At 51.0% G+C, this 17755-nt stretch overlaps 1 protein-coding gene across 1 annotated transcript in view; it reads right to left on the minus strand.

The window, feature by feature from the left end:
* The window catches only part of LOC149364321 (uncharacterized), a 48865-nt gene that overhangs the window by 10868 nt on the left and 20242 nt on the right, over positions 1–17755 (minus strand). Inside the window, exons 7-8 of the mRNA XM_089568668.1 lie at positions 8583–8725; positions 4901–5192 (exon numbers count right to left, since the gene is read on the minus strand). Coding sequence (XP_089424794.1) covers positions 4901–5192; positions 8583–8725 — 435 coding nt within the window. The remainder of the gene's footprint in view (positions 1–4900; positions 5193–8582; positions 8726–17755) is intronic.

The following is a 17755-nucleotide window of genomic DNA, read 5'->3' on the forward strand; positions in this document are numbered from 1 at the left end:
TTCGCTTCTTCCCTTCACATCCTTTCCCTCTGCCCGGCGGACCCTCTCCCGCGGGGCCTAGAGAACCTCAAGACCTGGGAGGACTAGGAGACCCTGCTGCGCTCGGAGGACCCGGCCGTGCAGACCATCGCCACCAACCGGGCTGCCAGTGTTATGGACCTTAGGAACATAAACACTTGAGTGCAGTGGGGTCGTGCGGGGACCCTGGGGCGTGCCTAGAATTCCTGTTGTAATAAAGTTTCTCTCTCTCTCTCCGCTGTCAATTTTTTTTTTGCGAAGCGGCGTTTTTTAGCAACACTACGCTAGGTGTGAGCGATTTCGTGAAGCCCCGGAGAGCCCCAACTGCGCATGCGCGAGAGTGAGCCAATTCCTCTCCTTAAATACAATTTTCATTTTCTTCATTACGGCCCTCTTTCTCTTCTTTCATTCCCACTTCCTCCCCTCCTGTAAGGTGCGGTTCAGGTGTCCACCGAGATAACCGAGAATTACTGCGGCATTTCCTTTTCTCAAAAAGCGTCGCGCATTCAAAGGGCAAGGCATCGCGCCAAACGGGTGGTGGTGTTTCGTGGACTCCCTGGCAGCGCTACAACACGCTGTCGCGTTCCACTCCTAAAGGCGAAGCTTAAGCGTGATTAATTAGCAGTTAATTAGTATTCAGTCATTAAGCATTAATTAGTCATTAATTAGTAATTGGTGATTAATTATGTCTGACGTCATCCAATTGTGACGTCACCGGTGCCACAGAGGCAGTCAAAAAGGTGCGGAAAACGCTTTCGCCTTTACGAACTTTAGACAGACCCTGAGATGCCGCCGCCACTGCGATTGCCGCGCCGTTGCTTATTCTACTCGGGATGGCCATTGGTCAAACCACAGCCAATTTTTTGTTGGCCTCCACCTTTCTGCCCCACGAACAAACCAATTAGCAGCCAACACCCACCACCTCGTTTCAAACGGGACGCTCCCGCCCGCCCGCCCGCCCGCCTGTTCGTCCGTCCGTCCATCCACGTGGAGAAAGGGTGAACATCGTAGTTTTAGGAGACAGCACATTACATCGACAAACACGCTGATACCGCTTACCCCAGGGAAATTTGTTCGATATAGACGGAATTCGAACTAAACGTTCCCGGATCAGTGTCACAAAGTGCGCGCATGCTTTATTTTTCTTCTTTCTTCTCCGACCAAAGTGGCCACGGCTGGCCACGGCGCCGGTAGTATGCGGGCATGTCGCGACGCAGCGGCGATGACTTTGCCTCCCCCCGCGTGGGCGTTGACCCCTCGCGACGCTGGGGGGTCAAGACTACGCCGCCCCCCTCCTCAGGATTATCGCCGGGAGGCGAGTGCTTTCACGAGGGGGGGACGGGAAGCGGCCGGTGAATGCCCTAGCATCCGTCCCAACCTTGGGAAGTTAACATCGCTCCTCGTTAGGACCATACCTTTCCTTCGCCCCGTCAGTTTCTTCATGTTTCTTCTCCCCCCTTCTCAACATCTGTAAATCGTTGGTGCACGGGGCCGAGAGGATTCGTTTGCTTTTATTTGTTTTTTTGTGGTTTGTCACGTGAACACGGTGGCGGGAAAATCACGACCGAGTTAGTTGGTTTTGAGATTTCGGTGCGTGCCGACGTGTGTAGGGTCAGCCAGGGCAGTGGTCGGCAAGCGAGCCTAGGCGGTGTCTGACGCGTAGAGCGCGGCGAAGGCGGCCCCGAAAGACGCGTGGAAGACGCGTAACCCCTGGCCCAAGTTCGCCCGTATCCGCACCCCCCCATCAGCACCGCGCGCTTCCGCAGCCCGACGCTCCCTGCGACCGGACCTTGCCACTACGCAGCTAAGCCACCGATTCTCACCACTCGCTTTGCTCTTTTCTTTGTTCTGTCGCTGTTCTCGTCCTATTCTTTTGTATATTGCTTTAATCGTGTAACCTTGTTGTATAGTTCTCACCCTGTTGTCTTCCTTCTTCTTGTTAATAGTTTGTGTTTGTGTTCTGATTTTGTGCTTGTTGTTCGCATCGCGCCTGTGCATTACCGCTATTTTGCTTGGCTTGTTTCGTAACCGTTGTTCTTGTTCTTACCCGAGTAAAAGGGTTGCTGAGAAACTTGCCTATACGCCTCATCCCTCCGGTCAACGGCTAATCAGGCGTGGCCCCTATCGCCGGTAAGCAGTCTATCCTCATCTTCCGCACGCGGGGTGGAGAAGTTTGTCGCTCCACCCCCTCCTAACTTACGGAGAGTGCAGTGGTGGGCAGGTTGGCCCGATTAATTATAATTTCGGCGCCAATCAAACATCTAGCCGCCCACCATATCGTGACAATCAGAAAGAGGAGCTGATGCACTGCGTTGACCGGGCAACAGCACTGAAAATGCGGCCGCTCGCGTTTGGCCTTTTACTGCATATGCAGCTGCTCATTACTGAAGGCATGTGATGGCAGGTGACGCCGGAATCATATCGATGTCACACGGCCGTGCGACATCATTTAAATTCACTGGTCCCCGGCCGTGACGGGGTATGGGAAAAAGGTACGTAAAAATGGACGGGCGCCTGCGGAAAGGCAGCGGGCATGGCAAGGAGCGTAGGCATGCCGTGCAGCGAGAACAAAAATCCGACGACAATCTGCGTGTTTTGAGGGTAAATAGTGCCGGAGAGTAAGAAGCCGCGCAAGCTCACGACATCGACAAAACTGCGGCAACCATGCGCTGAAGGTACTCGCACAATCGGAAATTTGCCACGGTTACTGCTGTGCCCGGAGGGGCCGCTGCAGGTCGGAAAGCATACGCCGTCGTGCTGGGCCGCGGCCGAGGCGGGCCGGCTCCACGACCGGTTCGCGAATCAACAGTTCCGTGCGCTCATGTGTTTGAATTGGTTGGCGTTTTGCACCGAAAGCTGCTACATAGAGCCCTGTCTGGCGACAGCGCAGACGGTCAACATGTGGACGCTGGCAGTCACGTGACCAAGCGCCCGCTGATAGAGTGGTAGCCCAGGTTGGCAGAGTGCACGTGCAGGTCATGAGCCAAAAACATACAAACAAACAACCAAACAAACATACGGCAAATACGTATTCGGCTTTCGCACCGGTCAGCGAGTTATGCGGCAAAGCGTAAAAGTACACCTGGAATATTTTCTCTTATCCGCCGCGGTGGCGGTTAGCGCGTTTGGGCTACGGAGTCGGAGTTCTAACCCGGCCGCGGCGACCGCGCTTCGATGGAGTTGAAATGCAAAGGCGCCCGTGTGCTGTGCGATGTCAGTGCACGTTAAAGATCACCAGGTGGCCGAAATAATTCCGGAGCCCTCCACTACCGCACCTCTTTCTCGATCTTTCTTCTTTCACTCCCACCTTCCTCCATTCCCTTACAGTGCGGTCCGGGTGTCCATCGGCATGTGAGACAATTACTGCACCCTTTTCTGTCCTCAAAAACCAACTTATTTGTACTTTATCACTGAGGTATACACATGATTTCCAGAAGAGGACAAATACGGGCTGGTTGGTACATGTTTTACGAATTGGAAGAACAGCGCAATGAAAGACGACGCAAGAGAAGGACAAAACACCAGCGCTGACTAACAACCAAATGGTTTATTGCTACAGGTGAGGCAGCATATAAATGAAATGGCACGAGTAAAAACACAAATAAAGCATGGTGGTGGTGGTGAAAACATTTATTACGAATGAACAGGAGGTATGTTTGGATCAGCCCATAAGGGACCGATCCTTACAAACACTAGGTGGAGGTCCCTAGTATGGGATCCCAGTGGCGGTTGCCGCCGCCCGGGCGCGCCCGACTAAGGCTTGTTGGGCCTGTAAGCCGTGGCAGCCGAGCAGGGTCGCCTCCCAGTTCTCCCGGGTTGGGTTGGGGATGGGGGGAATAGCGGGGTTGGAGGGGCAGGCCCACACCATGTGATAGGCGTCAGAAGACACTGCACTACAGTGTGGGCAGCTGCCGTTAAAGGAGGGGTCAAAATGTTTTAGCGCTGCCGGGTACAGCAATGTATTGGTGAGAAGGCGGAGAAGGAGCCGCTCATCCGCCTTCTTCAGGCCTTTACATGGGCTAGGGTAAAGGCGATGACAATTTTGATAATATGTTGTAGTATCTTGAATGTATAGACCGGATTAAAATCGGGTTCCTGATCGGATGGGGAGGAGAAAACAGCCCGGTGAGAGAGCGCGCGGGCGGCTGCGTCTGCTGCCCTCGTTTCCTGCCAAACCCTGATGAGCAGGGGCCCATATGAGGTAACGGTGTGCGGGGTCCGTATCCCGTATGCAATTTTGGTATATTCGATAGGCTAGGAAGGGAGTGCAGCCTTGTTCGACGTTCCGACAGGCCCCTCGCGAGTCGGTGATTATGTATTTTGAATTGGAATGTGAGGCCGCGAGAGCAATCGCGACCTCTTCTGCTTGTGTTGCACACAAATAAAGCATGAAAGAAAGATAGCGCGACCACACAACTTGACTAAAAAAGTCACTTGACTGATTAAGATACGCAAGTTCCTTAGATAGTAAATTTATCTATGGGCTGCTGATACAGGTGCTACCTAGTATCAGCAGCCCATCGATAAATCTACTACCTAAGGAACTTGCGTATCTTAATCAGTGACGTGCCTTCTTTAGTCAAGTTGTGCGGTTGCGCGCTATCTTTCTCTCATGCTTATTTTGTGTTTTTACTCGTGCCATTTCATTTATATGCTGCCTCACCTGTAGCAATAAACTATTTGGTTGTTAGTCAGCGCTGGTGTTTTGTCCTTCTCTTGTGTCGTCTTTCATTGCGATGTTTTTCCAATTCTTAATACACATGACCTTGACAGAATTACGGTGCTAGTTAGAGTAAACCGGATATTCGAATACGACATTCCACTTTATCTTCACAGGGTTGGCAACCTGTACGCAGCTCGCCAAAGCACATAGAAGACTCACTTGCTGACGCAGAGCGCGTGCGAGTCGCGCATTGTCTCCCAGTTCCTCTCGGGGGCCATGGGTGAGCTGAACAGCTTGTCGGACCAGTAGGACCGGCTATCCGGGTACAGCTTCTGGAGCTCGGCGACCACGATGTTCTTGCCAGTGCCGGGAGGTCCACGCACCAAGAACAGCAGGCGCCCGTGGGTGCGCAGAAAGCGCTGCGTCTTCTCGACCTTGACGCACGGGGCGTCTACGCGGTCCAGCAGCTGCGCATTGTCCACCGCCCGATCCGAGCCGCTGCCCGCCATCACTGCACACGGCACAGTTATCGTGGAGCAAAAAAAAAAAAAGAGAAAAAAAAATAGGAGGAGACACTTAAATTGCGCCTTAAGGGTATGACGCAACAGCGAAATGGATTATTTCCCATATATGCAAGTCATTCTCTACTTCATAGATCCCTAGGAGTTTTCGTACCTCTCCTGGGGCAGTGATGCAGTGGTTAAGCGATGCGCCCCTGCCCTGCTGTAGTGGGTGCTCCCAGCGGTGGGCTCTGTGCGGCCCAGGTTGTTCTTCCCGAGCGACTAATCATTAATTTAACCGCCACCTGCCATGATGGACAGTTTGCTCACTAGCAGGTGGGCAGGTTGTGATGACGCCGCAATGTCACGTGACCTAGGTAGCCCAACCGCCTCCTAGGTTGCCCTCTGGGGATCACCTGTCAGAGCCATGCCCGTGATTTTGTAGCCAAAGCTACATAAGATATACCTCACACTTCGCGTGCCCAGCCGCCGACGTTGAATGACCTTGGTTGAGCTATGGCTCGTGTTCCTAAGCGCTTATGTCTGGTTCGAGCCTATGGCTGGTGTTGCTATGCGCTTATGCCTTGCCATGTGCGGTCCAGTCAGTGGACCACCCTTGCCCTTAGACCGTATACAGCGTCGAGAGTTGTATATAACCCCAGAGCTTTGCGCCATAGCTTTCGTTACGGTTAACTTGGTTCGGCCAAGTCGAATGGCAGCCTATTTCCCTCAGGGTGGAACCAGCGGAACACAGACGCAGGACAAGAAAAAAGGAGGGACACACACCGCACCGCTGGACTTGCAACTCAGTGGTGTGATGTGTGTTTCTCCTTTTTTTCTTGTCCTGCGTCTGTGTTCCGTTGGTTCCACCCTGACAACATTATGAACCAACTAGCCCAGCAAATTTGCGCTCCTGAACTTTTTCCCTCACAACACTGACGCCGGATTTTGTGCGTAACGCGTTAAAACCGCGGGTTTAGCACAGGGGAAGGGAAACGAATAAGATGCAGTCGAAGACATCTTAAAAGCGCTACAGAAGGGAGCTAACTACTACTCGCGCAAACGGTTTCAGTTACGTGAAGTGAAGGTACCTTGTAATGAATTCGATAAGTGAAACGAGAATACGAGCAGTGTATGACTGCAGGCAAACGAGTGAACCCACGCCGTATACTTCGTCGGGATACTGTGCTGTTACGTAAAAAGTGGAATGAAGGCCGTGGAATTCACGAAATTAAGCAAGAACTCCGAAAGGGATTATTCTCACGCGAATACGTCCCCGCAGCAGACACTCAATAAAAGCACCGTTTTGCAATCCAATACATAAGCCGACCCGAGGCGAGCTAGATCACATCAGATACAGCGCTCATTCTCGAGAGTATCTGCTTCACAGTTGTCCGTGGTAACATTCTCACTGACCATAGGGTAAACTCGCCGATTGTCAATAACGATGTAGTACGAAGTCGGTGCCGCGTACTTTAAAAAGAAACCGCTTTACAACAGCTACTGCGAGGCCTACCAGCTTGTATCTGTAAGCAAGAGCCGCCTCTGATGAGTGTCAACTTTGAGCGCCACGAGGATTCGCGGCCTAAAAACAGGCCTAAAAATAGAAGTTCAGGGTTCAAAACTGGCACAGCGTAAAAGACAAAGACAATCGATTCATTAAAAAAGCGAATGATTGGTTAAAGAAACACAGAGAAAGAATGCACAGGTGATCATGCGATCTGATCTAGTAGAGAATCTGCGTTCGCAGTATAGGTTGCATATTTCGCTTTTGCGTTAATAGCCTTCCCATTGCCTCCCCGGAGGGTGTAAGCCTCGCTCTCGCATGCACACACAAGCGTCTGGATGTGGGTGGAACTTCTGGAAGCTCTACCTGGGTAGATGAGGCTTGTAGGTGGGAGAAGCTTTTTAGTTTCTTTAGGGAGAATCGTGTAGCTTTCACCCATCGAGGGTGAAGGCTACACGCACGCACGCACGCACGCACGCACGCACGCACGCACGCACACACACACACACACACACGCACACACACACACACACACACACACACACACACACACACACACACACACACACACACACACACACGCGCGCCACCGAATTTCGATGGAGGTGAAATTTTAGAGGCCCGTGTACTGCGCGGTGTCAGTGCGCGTTAAAAAACCCCAGGTAGTCGAAAATTTCCGGAGCCCTTCACTACGGCGTCCCTCATAGCCCAAGTCGCTTTGGGAAGTTAAACCCCATAAACCCAACCAACACTTTTCGCAGAAGGCTGCTTCGTGGCTGCGCGCCTACCGCGCGAGGCGCTCGCTAAGTTCTCCAACCCCCTCCATGCCCCCCGGCCCCTCGACGCAAAAGGCCCCCGTGTGCTGTGCGATGTCAGTGCAGATTAAAGATTTCCAAGCGGTCGAAATTCCTGAGCCCTCCACTGCGGCCCCTCTTGCTTACCTTCTTTCACTCTCACCGTCGATCCCTTCCCTCACGCCACGCGTGAGGCGTCCACCGAGAATGAGACAGTTACTGAGCCATTTCCTTCTTCAAAATCTCCTACAAATCCAACGTTCACCTCCTGCTCCTCCAGGGGAATCGCAGGATCGTCGAGGCGCGGCGACACGATGACAGCCATGGTCAAAAGACCCCACATATGGTATATGAGAGAGTGTGCATGCTCCAAAAGTACATCTCATCTATCACCATCTCATCGCAATACACGTTGTGAAGAGCAGTTGTAAATATAGTCTGCTAAAAGCGAATCTCCTGATGCAAATTTCTTCACGCACAACTATGCCAAGAGCAAATATTCTTAAGCACACCTGAGCTCGAACCCTGCCCCTGCATCATTCGTAGCACGTGCTCTTCGAGGGTTTGTATGCCAACATTTCAGCGGCGCCACAATGTCAAAACCATTTGTAAACACATTACTGAAGATTCTCTTTATACATACAATGGCAGCCTTAACTCAGCTTGGCAGCTGGCTGCACTCAGCATTAATTACATACTTTATGTAGGAAGGGTGGCGTCATCCATTAGTGTAATTTTTCAGCAGGCGAAAAAACCGTTGATCGCAGGCATGGGCCACAAATCGGCTAACAGGGCATTAAGGATGCCACGAAATTAGATTTTTCTTGTCTGAACTCTGCTTTCTCATACGTTGCCCTCTATTTACGTCTTTTCGCGCTATAAGTCCAAACGATGCAAGTAAGACAACACGGCACATTAAATATAGGTTTTCCCGCCAACGTGCGCCGGAACACTGAGCCACATTTTCCGTGTACACTTAATAATCGCAAATTACAATTATATATTGTTGCTTCTTCTTCGATGAGAGACGTTCGAGTGCTCTCAAGCTGAGCTAAAGTCACGCACAGATTGAGCCGTGAGTTCAATGAAGAGACACTTACTTTTCCGTATCCGCGCAGACAGACCTGACGATTTGATTTGTTCCGAATAAAGCAGGCGAAGAAGCAGTTTATCGGAGCTGTCGGATGACCGTCGTAGATTTACAGCAACACCATTGGTTGACCCTTCTGGCTCTTCAGCAGTTTATCCCGCGGGGAATAAAACGAACGGAACAACGGAACAATAACACCTCCTAAATTCAAACACGTCGTCACGGGGGCAAGGAGAAGAATGGCGGGAAAAAGCCAGAGACCAGTCCTATGCTGTTTTTTTTTTTTTTCAGTCGTACATGTGGCGCCATCTGAGAGGCGCAGCGGGAAAAAAAAAAAAAAAGCTTGGTTTTGGTTTTGTTTCACGGGGCTTACGATCCCAAAGCGACTATGAGGGACGCGCCGTAGTGGAGGTCTCCGGAAATTTCGACGATCTGGGGTTCTTTTACGTGCACTGACATCGTACAGACACGGGCTTCTAACATTTCGCCTCTATCGAAATGCGACCGCCGCGGCCGGACAAACAGGAAATGCTTAATAAATCACACACCTCTGTTCACTGTTGCGTTTATGGCCATCTCACACCTGAATTCGTGTACAGTGCTTTTAATTTTGGCGGCGCATTTGCCATGTTTTTTTTTGCGGGACTGCGCAGTAACAGCACGGACTGTCGAGCTGGTGGATCCAGATGGAGCTTTTAGAATCAGTGATATGCACGCATGCCTGACTCGACGCTTCAAGGCGAGTCTTCAAGAGTGACCCGTGCTGATGAGCGAACGCGACGTCTGCCTTGATTGCAGAAACGCCTTCCTGTGATGATTTACTGCGGTTTTCTGCCTTCGCTTCTGGGCAGTATAGCCTGCCGTAGACGCACGCCACAGGGAACACAGGCCACCGCAGCAGTGCATTATTGCTTGCTTGCTAGGCGTTCGAACTGGTTGCCGGCAAGAACCAAGCGAAAAAGCCATTTAAAACAAGCAAGTCGATTTGCTGCTGCCATTATCGGTGTCATAACAGCTGCAGAAATACCGCCTGGAAGCAGTTAAAGGTTACGTTTTATCGTTTTCCCTGGAAATCATACGAGAGCAAAACGGAACAGCGCTGCCGAGAGCAGTACGGCGTGCAGGGTAAACAGGCTAGCGTAGAGCAGCGATAGAGAAAATTGTCAGGTGAGAGCTGTGTGCACACAAAACACAAAAAGTAAACAAAACTAGACTAGTAAACAAACTGTCACGGTCAGTGCTTAAAGTCCGGCTCCAGTGATGCGGGGTCTCTAGTGATTCGAGCATAGGTGGAGAGGGAAATAAATAGGGAGAGCGAGAAAGCGTCTGGCGCCCTGTTTTACACGTCGTTATATTCAACGGGGAGAAATCATTTTTAAAGGTTGTTTGCTCAGTTTATGTCATATATCTGAAACAAACGATCCTCACGCTCTGCCAGTGTGCTCGTTTGTTGTTGTGGAGCCTTGGAGCTGATCTACCAGCTCTGGACTGACTCGTAGTGCGAGGGCATGGGTGTTTCTTTTTTTGGTGCGAGAAGCTTCACTTCTCGCACGCAAAACTGAAGGCACAATGACGCTTGTATTTGACCTCAAACTGGAGGCTTGCCGCAGGGGCTGTGACGTCATACCACGTGCTTTTGCAGCTGTTACCACTCGTTCCGCCGCTGCGCCGACCGTCGCTCGCTATCGTCGGTTGTGTCACGTGACTAACCACGTGATTCGCTCTTACTGAATAAAGGCCATCGCAGAGGCATGGAGCCGGGACCGGTCACCGGGACGAGTTCGACTGAGCGTTGGAGGCGCCGGGCTGCTTTTAGCGATCCCTACGACAGAGAGCGCCACAAAGCCGCGTTGGCTAGAGATAAGTCGCGGAAGCGAGCTCGTTGAGTCGATGAAACTGATGAAGAACGGGAGGTACCTCTGGAGAAGCAGCGGCACATGCATCAAGAGTATCTCAAACGGAAAAGGGCAGCGGATGCTGCCAACGTCTCAGCGTCGACATTGGCCGCTGGTTCGGTTGCCTTTCGCTCTGTTTAACCTGGCTCAGCCGAGTTCAGCCACAGCCATTTTTTATAACGTTATTTACTGCTTCAGAGCACAAGAACTGTGAAGTTAAAAAGAAAGAAAAAGGGGGGTGGGGTGGCGTTAAATGAATGAGAAAAGGCGGGCCAATCTAATGAAGGCGAGAGAGCGGTGATGTGGCCCCTGCGTCTAAGAAATATATGAGGATGGGTTGTTCGGCGCGAGACCCGCTGCTACCAGGTGCCGAATTCTCGTTGGCTTCAGCGCCGGCAAACCTACAAGTGGTGAATATCGGCCTCAGTATCTTGGGAGTTACAGACAGGGCACCCTGGGCGGGGATATAAGTGGCGAAAGTGAGGCCACGTCCGAGTGACGCAGGTGACGCGGGAACCACACCACAGTAGCAATGATCGGTGGTCGTTCGGTCACGAGATTTTGTGCTGTTTCGTATACAGTCCCCCCCCCCCCCCCCCTCAACCCCCCTCCCAGAAGACTACAGAAGGTGTTTCAAGAGTCCGTGAGAATCGTTGGACTCTTGGGTTTGTGGTTACGGTGAAAGCTATCGCGGCTTTTACCGCCTAACTCGTGTCCGTGGTTTTGATCGATACCCAGTTGATTAGGTCTCCATTCGGTGTCACGACCGCTTTGGTGGTACACCCTGTGAAGTTTTGATTCCAGCCTGAATGTTTAAAAACTCTGCGCAGAGGTGTAGATGTCTGTTGCGTGTGCCGCTACACTCGTATTCTCGCCACGGGTAAGCTCTGGCGAATGCCCTTTTTTGAATGTACCGGAAGCCAGGAGTAGTTATAGTCGTGGGGTTTCGGAAGCAGGTGCGGAGGGTACGCGGGCGTCACGCTCACGGTGACGGCCGCCGAGCCATCCATATAATGACGTATTCCAATCGGCGATTCGAAGCAAGTTTTCTTGCTCCGAAGAGCGTGTTTCAGAGGGCGATTCGGATTCAGGTCACGAGTTCTGATTGGTATGCGACGATATTGTTCCTAGATTCTCTAGACATCTCGCTTCTTCACGTATTCGGTGAGCTGCTCCGGATAGCCGACTGGACTATGCGCCCTAAAGCGGGCCTCCGGAGTGACAGGCGCAGAAAGGAATACAGGCCAGGATGTAGATGAAGAGCAAAGGGAAAGACTACGGTAGAGAGGGAGAGAGAGAACTCTGACGCCACTGTTGACAACGGTGGGGGGGGGGGGGGGGGAAATCCGACTGTGCGGCCTGCCCGTGCCCCCCCCCCCCCCCCGCCCCCCCCCCCCCCCCCCCCCGCCACCAAATACGGACTGGTGCGGTTTCGGCTGCTAGGTTTTGTTTTGGTGCAACGCATGCACAGCGGTGAGTGGAGCCGCCGGAACCCACTCTTAGGGTTGCGAATCCCCAGGAAAGGTTCAGCAGACTTTCCGCGACATTGTGAGCGTGTCGCGCCCACGATGCCCGTTGCCTAAGTGGGAGGGCAGGTCCGAGAAGGGAGACGGACTGGGCGCGTGGAATCCGGCTCAAAAGCAGAACTGGTGACTAGAACGACTTGTTTGCTTTTGGCGTGGTCGCCCCGGTAGACGCGGTCGGGACTTTGTCGTTTTGCCGTTGGTGCTCGCGCCTCGGTAGACGCGGTTCCGACTTAGTCGTTTTGCCGAGCGACGAGATCACCCAGGTAGACGCGGTCGTTCCAAAATTCGCAAAATTGAAAGTCACACGGTTCCCTCTCGGTACGAGGGCGTACCACTCAGCCGCGGACGCGTTGGTTTCCGATTCCGGGGAGCTCGGTGCTTCGCGGGGGCATGCGGCTGGGCGAACCAAGCTTTGGTTTTGGGGAAGCCGCCTTGGGCCCGAAAGCACGAAAAGTGACGGAGTAAGTAGCACGCTCGGGAGGCCAGTAAGCACCGAAACGCGGGAAAGCCCGGCGGTTGTCAGAGTAACGGTTAGTAGACCTGGCAAAATCGCAGGGAAGCATCAAGCTCCTAAATACCTCGACGGGCTCAGTAAAGCCTGCTTCGCATTGGGTTGATGGGGCCCGTGCAGATATACCTTGTGGTAGCACGGGATGATAACTGCGGACATCAACCGAGACTTCACCCATAACTAGTAGGAGAATGGAGTGGAGTTTCAGATATTATGCCAGGGGCGATCGTTGGTGGGCACGAACGCAGCGAAAACCGTGAAAGGATATCTGTTGTGTGTGCGAGTACTGCTGGAGTAAGAGCCGAAGCACCGAACGAGTGATGGGAAAAATCCATCATCTTAGTACTGCGGGACGGTCGGGGTGGCGGAACCTGGCCTGGGGGAGGGGATCCTAGTCGAGCCCCGGTAGGTTTTCCCTGTCTGAGATGCCCACAAAACGCTCTCTGTGGTGTGGGAGTACGCTCGACGCCGAGGGCCCACTATTGGTGGACTGAGTGCTCGCCCTTCAAGGAGGCCTGAAAAGGAACTCAGGATCAAATCAAATCGGTCAAAATCCCTGCTGTCCCCAATCCCACCTAATTCCCAGAACCCAAACCAATTTCCAATTTCCCATTCCTACAGCCCATCCCATCCCTCTACTTCCCAGGGGAGATTAGGGGAGACTCCCCGGGCCCGCTCCCCCGGTCGTGGGTCGCTAAAGTAGAGCTTCCCCATTGATTGCTTTCCACCTTCGGGTGGCAAAATCACAACTGCCCTCGGGCCAAATCTTTTATATTACTATTGGGCTTACACCCGCTATACATCAGTGTTGCGGGAGAGGTAAATTTTCTTATTCATTTTTTACGCCTCAACTACCATTTGTTGACAACGGCATGATATTGGTGAACGCGCCATATAGAGCTGTCGCGGTAGTAGCGCTCAACGGGTTAGTCCGGCCCTGCAAAGAGACTCTTTTTCTTGATTCAAAGACTTGCCATGTGGCATAATAAGAGGCATACATTAAGCTAAAGTAGGTCGTGGAGCCTATTCTCTTCAAGAAATAGTAGCAAGCTCCGGCTCTTGGCGTTGTTCGTTAGCCACAAGGACAAGTATTCCTACCTTGCGGCTGTAAGTCGAACTTCCAGTAATCATATTCTTGAGTGCTGCGTTCCTGGACAAGCCTACAAAAAATTTGGCGGGGGCTTAGCTTTGGTTAAGCCTGGTAGGTTGCGAAAACAGGTGTTTTACACTGCATATGCAGCGCCTCTAGTGGGAAGAGCTCGGCGCGCCGTGCCAAGCGGCCGCCGTTACCCGACGAGCCGAGTTGGTAGCCCGGCTACAGAGGCTAGAAGGTTTTCCTAGTGTCGCGACCGGGCCGGCGCAGCTGAAATAACTTGCTATGCTCAAGGCAGACGGCGCTGCCGCCCGCTGGCGTGCTAAAGCCCCTCGATAATTTGAAAGTAGCGTCTTTCTGTGAACTATGCCGCCGCGCCGCGCACCCTCGCCGATCCTCCTCTCTCACCTCTCCCATCGGCGCTTTTCTCAACGGTGATTGGCTCCGCGGGCGGTCTCCGGGAAAAGCGCGCGGAAAGTTCGCTCTTTTTGTGTTTTCATTTTTCGTCGGCGCCATTTTTTGGCCAGCTGCCGCTGCTACGACCGAGCTCCCTGGCATTGCGCGCTTGCACTTCGCGTTATTCGCGCTCTTTTAGAGCAGCGCTATGCCGAGTTGCTGCGCATTTCAGTGCACAAGCCGGCGTGAAAAAACCTATGTTCTTTTCGCGATTCCGAGCGGCAAGAAAGACAGCATTAGAAGAAAAAAGCGGCTGCACAACATCGGCCGCAAGAACTTTACCCCGACGAAGACTGCCCACCTCTGCGATCAACTGCGCATTTTTTCCAAACGACTGTGTATACTGAAACTGCATGCATGCGCATCACAAAGCCAACAACCTCACTTAATTCACTGATCATTTTGCGTCGTAATGCGTGTTATTGTTGTCACTTCCTGGTTCCGCTGAACGTGCTATAATAGCACGTATGGTATGCGTGCAGCGGTATCCGCGGTGCGGTAAATTTTTCGAACCTCTGGTTATGGTGCACATCGCAGTGATGCGGCGCATGTCCCGAGCGAGATTTAACCTAGATTTTTTTTTTATGAATGCAACTTGTCTAACTATCTACGCTTGTTTGTTGTTTTGCTGAACTGTTACGCTTCTACCAGGTGAGATTATCAATGCCACATTCTCGGAAAAGACCTGATATTGCATTCACGTAAATAATTCATTTTTTAATAACTTCAGTGCTTTCCATTGTTGCCTGAATCTACTCAAGTATCGTAATACCCAATGCTTGCCATTTTTGTATATTCATTGCTACAGTTTGCGATCACTTGCTTTAGTTGAGCATGGTCGCGTAGCCTTTTGTTGAAGACATCATCCGCTCAAAAACTATAGGCATACATCTGAGCTGTTTCATTTCCCTAAGTATATTTTTGTTTTCTTTGTTTTGTTTGGAGAACTGCACCCAACGGGTGACAGATGTCCACAGCTGGCTTATTCGTGGTTTTTATGTATATTTTCGGCGTAAAACTACACGACTCATCTGTAATAAACATTGCATCTGAAAAACCGTGTGTCATATTGTGACTGTATTTGTACTCAAGACTTATATAAGTCAGGCACTTGCTTTAAGATAGCCGTGACTATGGCTGACCAAATTGCTAAGACCCTATAACTTTCTCTTGGGTTTTGTCACGGTCGTTGCTATCAGTTTATTTCTTTCCTAACGAAACATCTCTTTAAGCGGATTTAAAAAGGAATAGCATGTGGGCGGAAAATGCCGAAGTGTTTCGAACTTTGGGGGTGGTCTACCTAAATTTGGAAGCCAACACTGAGTTTCCCATAGCCAAATTAGGTTGGACCCCAATGTTGGTCAAATATGGACGACGTCAAATTTATGGGGTCCAGATAGACAAATTTTGGGGATAGCCCGCCTAATTTTGGAGCTCACCATTGAATTGCTCATATTAAAATTAGGCTTGACACCAATTTTGATGAAATTCGGACAAGGTCAAATTTCGGTGGTTGAGAGGGCCAAATTTTGGGGTGTGGACACTTTCCTTGGATGACGGAAAATCGGTGCGTGGATCTTTGGCTCTCGGCTTCGGCTCGACATCACCTCAAGGTCACCGACAGCGGGAGCTGAAGTCGTTTCATGCTTATATTAAAAGTTCATATTCGTTTTTAAGCCACCGCGAAAATTCTCAACTACAAAAACGATTACGCCGTTGCATGTGCACTGCGCGGTGCCAAACTCAGACTGAACCTTAATGAAAAATTCTAAGACGGCCATCGAAGCAAATGCCCCAGCTTGTTCCCAGCAACCATCCCATTTCTGAAACTCGACTCGTGAACAACTTCATAAACTGTACGTCCGCGATAATTAGTTCGAAGGGAATATACATTTAACTAAACATTGGTATGCTGAAAATATTCAGGAATGTTCAAATATATTGTAAATATTATGCTTCATATACTATGCCGTGTTGAGACTTACGGTACTGAAAAGTCAAAAAGGATGTGAGATGTATGCAGCAAGTGGTTTTTGTTCGTGCCGCAAGCGCTCGTAATTGGCACTTTCATTGCGCGTACGAGACGCTAATTTATGTGGCTCGTGGTAGTCGCGCGTGTCGCATGTCTTTCTCGTGTTTTTATTCAATAACAGAGCGTGGAAAAAGCGCGAACTTAAGAGCGCGCGCATGTGTCAGCCAACTGCACGGACGGCGAGCGAGCGATGGCCAAAAAAGCGTGCCTTGTGCAGCGCGCGCAGCCGACGGGCGAGGATATTCGAGGAGGAAAACACCGGAGTGGAGGAGAGTGTCGCTACTTTCAAATTATCGAGGGGCTTTACTGGCGTGCGGGCGGGCGCAAGAAGCCCCTATGGGTAGTGCTCGCTGGTTCAGTCGGTTGATCGTGTGTGGGTTGCTATCACTGCTTTGGCAAGGCGTTAAAGTGTTAAAGACGGTGCAAACACTGGCATAGGTTCTCTTCTCATTTAGATTCGACACGGACTAGCTGTAACACCGACAGTGTGCCGCGGCAGGAGCAAATGCAAGCGTCACGTCGGGCCTCACCTACTGCGCCGTAAAGAAGCGTAAAAACGCATTTTGTACATGATACCGAAATGAGAAAAGGAAGCGGCACAAATTGCAGGGTGGAACGTCTTTATTACACAAGGTTCCATGACAACAATGTACTAATGCCTTTTTTTGTGCGAAGTGCCCTGTGCGAGGCTACTGACAGCGCCTCATTTTCAGCAACTTTTTCTTTTCTCTCTGCGCGCCGCGCTCTTTGTTTACCGACTTTACCAGGAAATGCATCCTAGTCAAGGCGTAAAACTTGACCACTTCTGCCGTAATTCGACGTCCATGCTCCGCGCAGCCCAGACCTTGAAGCTCACGTCCCTGAAGAAAATGCAGAAAGCTGACCATGCTATCTGCGTGTAGCTCATTGCGGCTGAAAAACACAGTAAATGCGTCCTCAAGCTTAGCTATGAGCTGTTCAATTGGCCTTGACGGATAAACTAAGCCTCCATGGTCAAAATTTCGAGTAAGTGAGGCATTGTTGTTTGACTCGGCTTGCAAAGGCGAAGTGCTGAAACAAGTTGCACATTCGGGGCAAGGAAATCTTTTTTTTCTTACGACATACCCAGCTACATAAAAAATTGGTCTGCTGTCACTTTTTTTGTCTACTGAGCCCTGATGATCGCTCAGGCTGCTGTGCTCCTCGAGCAGCTCTGCAGCAGAAGCCAAGTTTCCGCCACCCAGTAAATTATCGAGAAGTTCAGTTATTCGTTCATTTTTTTCTTTGGGAACATCAGATGGTTACAAGAGGGCAGTCACGACTTCTGCAGGTACGTTTGCTCCTTTTGGAGGCTGTAGAAAGAAAGGTTGTTGATAATTATCAAAAACTGCCCCACAGTTGGATGATGCAACCGAAGCACTGGCGCACAATCCCAAATACATTCTCCATCCTGACTTGGCTTAGGTTTGCAGTCAACAAGTACTTGTATTGCAGCGACGTGGTCAGGTATTTTACAAGCGACAGTGTGCTTTGCAGCGTTACACGCAGCCCAAGGGTAGTTCCTGCACTTAAAAAGCCGCCACCATACTGTGCAGCATGTTCCTCCCATTCCTTGAGAAAAACAATGAACTCATTCAAAAACTGTGCACTTTTTGAATCAGCACGAAGGCCTTTTGATGGGATTCTATATG

The sequence above is a fragment of the Amblyomma mixtum genome, chromosome 2 (assembly GCF_055824585.1).
Source record: "Amblyomma mixtum isolate Tamu chromosome 2, ASM5582458v1, whole genome shotgun sequence".
Classification (NCBI taxonomy): Eukaryota; Metazoa; Arthropoda; class Arachnida; order Ixodida; family Ixodidae; genus Amblyomma; species Amblyomma mixtum.